At 37.9% G+C, this 7,846-nt stretch overlaps 1 protein-coding gene across 2 annotated transcripts; it reads right to left on the minus strand.

The window, feature by feature from the left end:
* Window positions 1-1,209: 1,209 nt before the first annotated feature.
* On the minus strand, window positions 1,210-7,753 carry LOC121911492 (multiple inositol polyphosphate phosphatase 1-like). Of its 2 annotated transcripts, XM_042433024.1 has the most exons (7): window positions 7,513-7,753; window positions 6,431-6,542; window positions 4,540-5,038; window positions 4,264-4,458; window positions 3,499-3,596; window positions 2,621-2,751; window positions 1,210-2,109 (listed from the first exon to the last, which is right to left on the minus strand). In XM_042433024.1, exons 2-7 carry the CDS (start codon window positions 6,530-6,532, stop codon window positions 1,725-1,727), a joined length of 1,410 nt encoding a protein of 469 aa, XP_042288958.1. In that variant the 5' UTR covers window positions 6,533-6,542; window positions 7,513-7,753; the 3' UTR covers window positions 1,210-1,724. The 2 variants fall into 2 exon arrangements, with proteins under 2 accessions (XP_042288958.1, XP_042288959.1); XM_042433025.1 differs by lacking the exon at window positions 7,513-7,753 and having other exon boundaries at window positions 6,431-7,497.
* Between the last annotated feature and the right edge of the window lie 93 nt (window positions 7,754-7,846).

Below are 7,846 nucleotides of genomic sequence, written 5' to 3' on the forward strand. Positions count from 1 at the left end.
AAATCCAATCATGTTTTCTTCCTGTAAAACAAAATATGACGTGTGCTTATGTAGACTTGAATCAACCAATTTCAACCAATAATATCATTACATCCACCTATCAATTAATCTTCAACTTTTAGCGGCACAGAGCTAAGATTCATTATGACATGCCCACTTTTCAATGTTCAAATCAAATTCTCCGAACATCATGTCCTGCCTGTTCTGTTTCACTTGAAAATACGTCACGGTACGGAAGATAAATACTCTTGAAATGCCATTTCATCTGGATTTTAAACCATGTCTGGAAGGGATCTTTAAATTCTAGAGGACCTATAGTGCTTTTGGGGTGAAGTACCAGATTAGAGCCCTTTATTTTATCTGCTGCAAATGAATTAGTTTGCTCCACCCTGGACTGTGCAAGGTTTAAAGAAACTTTCTATGATCAAGGTAACACAATAAAACATGTACTGGAGTTGAGTGCACTGTGAGATTCCTGGCATGTTTTTCAATGTTTTTTGCTTTAAATTAGTTACTAGAAATGACCTTGACTTCTGTACTACCATGTACTGAATTATAGTCACCATCCTATCTGTACATTATTTGCTGTACCATAAAAATATGTTTTAATTTAGCACGTACCTAAACAATTTGAAATTTTACAAGTCACTCTTCTGGCCTTACACCAATTACATAAATTCATAGACTATTATCTAAGTTATCTAGATACTGTTGCATATAGATATACTGTATGTTGATATAAACTGATATAAAGCCAGACCTAAATATCTTGCAATATCTTTGATGGTTCCAGACAACTCAATAGCAAAATTGATTTTTTTAAAATCTTAATTAGAATTTTGACTAGTTATTAATAAATTACAGATATATGGAATGTGAAACTGGCCAAGCTAATAACTGATTAAATAGTTTTCTTTTTTACCATAACTATGGAAACAAAGCCCACAGGAAAAAAAAACACAACAAAAAAATTACAGAAGATTTAGCCAAATATTAATTTTGAATTCAGTGCTTCACAGAACACTTTTGTTCTTTGTGAAAATGTTGATTACAGCAATCAGCAAAACCGCAAAGTGATAAATGTGAAACATTCATATTTAAAACTTCTAAATTAGAACATTTAGGGGGAAAAACTTATGTAACCAGTTACATTTTCATGTTAGGAACATGTTATTTATTATTTTGCATATAAAACAGATTTAGGCCTCTATAATTCAAGATTCAAGATTCTCTTTATTGTCCCACATTGTAGGAAATCTGGATCAGGCTTTCACCCATGCTGCAACCACAAAAAACATTCCACATTCATAAAAGACAGGGTAAGACAGCTACAAGGAACAAGAATTTCATCTGTTGCCATTTAAATTTTTTATTGAAGTGATAATAAAAGAGTTTTAAAATCTATTCAATCAACAACATGGTATTCTAAACCTCTTCTCTGATGGCAGTAGCTGGTATGGGTCAATTATTATCTTGTTGGCTTGCCTTAGAACAGTCAGTTGGTAGGTAGACTGCAGGGATGGATGCTGTCTTACACCTATTATCTTCCAAGCAGTCTGCATGAGTCGGACTGGTTTGGACTTCAGTTGCACAGAGAGATTACCAAACCAAGCTGTGATGCCGTATCTAATTAGGCTCTCAAAATCCGCCTTATACAAAACCACCATAAACTTCTGATCAACACCATGAATAATGCCTTTGTGTCCAGAGTCCACGCTGTCTGCCTAAACATCAGCCGGCTGCTTGAACAGCTGACACTCTGTCTCAAAGTCACAGCCTTGGAGCAGTTCCCTGTAGTGTTCTCTGACATCCCGATAGAGCGGCATGGAGGCCTGCTGGTCAGTCAAACCAGGGAAAGTCACAGGCTTCTCATTAAGCAGTGGCTGCAGTCTCAGGTCACCTCCTCCACAGTCGTACAGCACCAGGAGTAAGTTAGCTGCGAAGGGTAACATGTGGCTGGTGCGGAAGGAGCGTTCAGTCTGATTGGCGTAGTTGGTTGATGTCAGGGTATCGTTGTCCTTGAAGAAGCCCAGGAGGGTTAGCAGTGGCAGCAGTGTACTTGCATGGCCAACCTGGACTGTCACAGCTTCAGTCACCTGTTGGCCAGACCTGAAATATACAGGGCAAGATGGTGGATGTGGAGTTGAGGGTGTAGAATTGAGTTGAATGAAGAAACAGTATTTTTAAAAAACTTGTAAGTACAACACAAGAGATGACAAAAACTCATGCTACAAAGCAGAATATACAGTCTACACAAAGTAATGTTGGGTTGTTAGATGGCTGTTTTTACCACTGTTATTTTTCAGTCTGTATATGTATAAGGACACATTAAAAACCTCCATTCTTGTAGTTAAGGAAAAGGACACATGCCAGTGAACTTAATCTCTCTTAGATTATTTTTTTATTTTTTTATTATTATTATTTTTAATCTTATCAAAACAGTGAAAATTGCAAACAGATCAGCTTACCAAATAGATACGGAAAAACAAAAAAGACTGTGGGAGAAATAACTAAAACCACTGATACTTGTAATTATTCTATCTGTTCTACGGAAGAATTTCCTCTTGAGCAAGTACACCTTACATTTGTATGTTCTGCAGGACATTTAAGGGCCACTCACTTGTTCTCGCTGGCCGACTTGTTCAGCCGACAGAAAACATCATGGAAGAGGATGCAGCTTGACTTGCTTTTAATATTATAACCATGGCCTCTTTTCCAGAATTCCCTTAGGTCACTTGCATACTCCATAACCTGTTGAAGTGATAGTCAAAAGGTAACTTGTATGTGGGTTGGAGGGCTTTATGTAAAGACTTTAAAGAAAAGGGTATCCCAAGATAGCAATCTGTTTTGCATTGTGTCAGGTAACATTTCAAGCCACCTGAGTGTTAGGTCAGCTTGTAACACAAGACACAAAACACTGAGATTAGATAAGGTTGTTTGTTTGCTTTGTTCTATTTGTGTTGGATTGTGTAGTTTAGTTCCCGTATATTCCAGTGCTCCTGCTTGACCCCTCCGGTTGTCCCAATTGTCCATCTGGATAGCTATAGAGTCACTTATGATAAAATAAACCCTATAACCTTAACAATAACCCTGCGTAAGACTAAAGTGCTGCTTCATTTTACCTCTGACTCTGTTTCTTTTTTTCCTTGTGAAATCCTCTGAGACTTGCTTGTGACATATTTGAACAATGTTTGCTTATCTAGAGAAGCTTCCTGTTCTACACTTGGCGATAAAGTGCTCTATAAATAAATGAATGTGTGACTGTAAAATTGAACACATAAATTTAGAGAGGTATGGACATTTGTTGTATTTTGATATTCAAAGCTGTTTTAGCACAATGTCTGCTTTCATTCATATTGTGATAAATGTCTCCAGTAATAAATGAACTTGAAACAAACTCTTTTGATCCACAATATATCTTCTGTAATCACCATCATAATTATTATAAGTATTTTATATCATTACCACATTGAAATTTTATGCAGTTAATGCTCTGACCTTTGCATCATCCTCATCAAAGAGCCGACACCAGGGGGAGTTCACTGCCTTGATGGCAAACTCAAAAGCACACAAATCAAATGCAGACTCAGCCATATCTGAAAGAAAGAGGTTGTCATAAAATGGTAATTGGTCAAGTTACACAAGCGGTGCAGCTATTTAATCTTACATACCAAAGAGGTGACATCTTCACAAAATAAATGACAAAGCGCTGGGAGTACATCCCTCCACTACAAGCACCAAAAACTGTTTTACTGTGTAGTAACACTACAGCTGCTCAGAAAGTCGCTTGCTTTATCTTAAAACTAAAGCACCATTAAAGCAACTGCCTTAATTATTGCACCTATTTGAATCCCATGATACTAATCCATGGCCGTAAATGATCATGTGGGCTACAACCTGATGTAAAGGCTTTAGTATTAAATTAGAGAACAGCTCCACCCAGTGTGCAAAGACTCACTGTAAAATTTGATCAATAAGATACACTACCCCCTCAAAACATCTCTGCTTTACAATTTTTCATTTCATTCATGTATAATAGCAGATATCTAATCTATATGCACTGAATCTATAGTCTGTGCCAGGCTGTGACACAAATAAAATACTGTAAATTTACTTTGCTTGGATTAAAGCCAAACATACTCAAGAATCTTTTCAAATGGGGACCTGTAATAGACCAGGGACAGCCTGATATAGGCTAAATACTTTAGACTGCATGCACACAACACACTCGACAGCCTAAAGTTTAGAAAAGGTAGATATGACCATGTGTGATGTTACTGTACGGGACTCTGAGACGGTTTGCAATCTTCTCCTGGACCCTCCTCATCTCTGGTCCCTGCATGAACTTGTCATCCTCTTCCACAGCTGACAGGTTGTGGTTATCTTCCTGCACAAACCTGGTGCACCAGCGAGGAAACCTCATCAAAGCATCATTCACTGCATGGTCAAACTCCCTATCTAGGTAGGAGGAGAAAAAAGGAACATGTTATTAAATGCATGTAAGTAATAAACCCATAATATGATATTATATCATCATACCTTTAATGTCCCACAGCTCTGTCAGTCCTGCCTTGAAGGACAGTGTGCTGTTGACACACCTGTGCTTTGAGCTGGTTATGAATTTAATGTGGCCACCTCGAAGCTTCTGCTCTGAAATCAGTGAGGGGAACAGCTTTGACAGTCTGACGGACAGATGCTTGAGATCGTTCACACCTTTCTGGACTAGTCTGCCGTCCATGTCTTCAGTGTACCACATTGTCCACTGGGTCTGGATTTCACGCAACCAGCTCTCTTTGCCCGAGGCTCTGCTTCTTACCAGGTCGTACACCTTCTGCATCTTCTTAATGCTTTGGGTGGTCGGGTATCTCGTGCCATGTCTTATTATTGCAGTCAGATGGATTTGGCGACATTGTGCTGAAGGAGGCTGAAGCATGGATCTGTTTACAGCAAGTATGTCCTCTATGAGATACGGGTTCACTTCCTCATACCGCCCTGTTGTGGTGAAATATTTGGCGATCGCTGGTATGTTTGGATTCTCCTCAGGAGTCACACGATTAAGGAAACAGCAGGAGGTGACAAGGAAATGAAAGACAATGAATTTCCAAAGGAAAGTCAGCATGATGCACCCAAGAGGAGACATGAAAAGCAGCTGCCCCCCCCCCCCCAACTTATCTAAACCTAAAACATCTGTGTGTTGTCTAAAACAGGAGTGTGCAGAGTCCAGTCCAGTTTATTTACCCCAATTTCCTCACAGCATTAAACGTAAAGTAAACACGATTTGAACTTTCAGAGAATTCATTCACCACTGAAAAGAAAAGATTAAATCAGTAAGAAATTAAACCATCTATAGAAGTTTTGTCTGATGTCTTTAAGGCATCTCATGTATTATAATCCAGCTCCTTCTTGTAAAATTGTTTAGAAACTTAAAAACAAAATCTGAGTTCCACAAGGACTGATTGGAGGACTGATTGTGTAACAGACTGCTGTAGTCATTCCTTCTGTATTTGACCTCATTGCCATCACAGTGTCACTGTGAGGTTGTTTTATGTGGATACAGTTTTGTTGTGAAACCTTTTGTTTTATCTACACTATCACTCTGATCACAACTTTCTGGTTTGACAACAATCTCGTAGGTACAAATATTTATTATCACAGCTGCAGCAGTTTCCCTTGAACAGCTTACACATCATGTAATGTGACCAAACATTAAGTGCAGAACTGGAAGTTCCAGTGTAATAAAAAATCTATTCATTATTGTGCAAAAGCTGTCCTTACGCAGGGCACTGTGCAGTGTTTTGTCCATGATTTCCCCATCCACTTGACATAATGTTATTAGCCTGGCGGCTACATTTCAGTTCACTAGATGCTGTTTAATAGAAATTCAATCTTGTAGGTGAACATGAATTCACAAGCATGCTAGTCTATTTTTTAATAATTGCTTTTCTGGCCTTATATTTTTTAATGAACTAATACTGTATTTGTCTACCCACTGGTAAAAAAAACTCCAAAGCATGTAATGTGGTTTTGACATTTAGACCTTATTAAATGGCAACATCTAAATCAACATGCATTTAGATATCTAAACAGATTACTAAATGTCAAGATGCAATTTAGAAATTTATATGAGAGCTCCACAAGTGCAAGATCACCTCTGGCAGCTTTGGGCCAAATCCTGACATCACAATCATTATAATAATACCAAACCATTTAATTTTTTTTCTGTTTCTATGAACTTTTTACAAAAATCACTGATTCTTTAACTTTCATCTCATCCAATCCTACAAGTAATTATGATTTATTAATTACTACTCAGTATAGTAGCAGTGTCCCACACACAAGTCACCGTGTAGGGGTCCGTCTATTCAACAAACAACCGAAACTCAAAGTAGATTCAGAAGTGAACTGGGAGCCAGTAATGGGGAACACGTACTGGGATGATATGGTCTGTTTTCCACGAGCCAATCAAAGACCTTCTGTGCTTGCTGTAGATGAGGCGAAGACAAGGGACAAGGGAATGACAGTGCGAAGACATTTGCAGTTGTCTGGGAAGGAGAAGATGTAGGCGTGGTTTTTATCCTACAGCTAAGTGCTTTACCAAACTTGTCAGGGTCTTGAGAAGGCCCAAGAATTTCTGTTTTATTGTATGTTAGTTAGAGAAACTTCTGTCCTGTCTTGGTCTTCAGAATTTAGGTAATCATGCTTTACAAGGCAAATAGACTATTTAAAGCTTAACAGATTACATCCAGAGAGATAAATGAAACTGATCCATTGTTGATCCATGAAGGAGTCACATATCAGTTACGACTGATAGGGAAATACATTTACATATAGTGACAGTGAATGCTCTGCTAGATTAAACAGAAGAAATTTCACTCAGTGGGTATTTAAAATAACCCAATCATCCTGTCTCATCAATCAGGATAAAGTGATCATTGGTTTCAAAAGCAGCATGAATGACAAGCAGAACTAGAGTATTATCAGTATGTTTTAACATTTCATGTGCTGTTTTGGTGGAGTGATGCTTATAAAAGCCTGACTGAAACTTCAGCTTAGAATTGCTTTGTATTGCTGCATCCAGAAAGATATTCTGAGAAGATTTTAGGGGAATCACCAACACTACTCAATTCAATATTGTTGTTTATTGACAGTGGAATTTGATCTGATGTATGAATGATTATTTGCATTGGACATCAATTTGATAATTTGATGGTATTTTTGCATACATTTGCCATATCCATACTGGATAAAATATTGTTCTGAATAGTGTGATATTGATTTCAACAATATTGCTGCCCTCCCCATTACATTACCCATTATTTTGCCTTATTTCTCCAACTAAACTTTGGAAATCCCTACCAGTCATATGTGTGTATGTGCACATTGTGACTTTATTTTGTTGTGATTTCATGTCTTTTTTTAACTTCATCAACATGGCTATATTGTGAAACCATACTTTACTTTCAAAAATAGAGTGAGTCACTTTTAAAGTATTTGGCATGGCCAAACCCTCACCAATAGATGGCTTCAGATCAGTGAGTGGGGTCAGCTTCAACTGTTCCAACGCTGCATTTTCTGCGTAGTTGTCACTGCTGCTGCATTCAATTGCTCCTTCTATGCTCCGAGTCTAGCCTTCCAATGTATAAATATGTCTTGTCGCTCATTCTTTTGCTAAAAAGAAAAAATAAATATGCTGTGAGAAGTGATGGTTAATCGTGGTGTTATGTCGTTTAGAAATCAAGTGTGTTGCCGTGACCCATCGCATCATATTTCAAATTTTTAATATTGGCGCTGACGTTCTGAATAATTTCTCATTTCTGTTTGTCCCTGAAGGCAGCAATGGTGACGC

This window comes from Thunnus maccoyii, chromosome 14, assembly GCF_910596095.1.
Source record: "Thunnus maccoyii chromosome 14, fThuMac1.1, whole genome shotgun sequence".
Lineage (NCBI taxonomy): Eukaryota > Metazoa > Chordata > Actinopteri > Scombriformes > Scombridae > Thunnus > Thunnus maccoyii.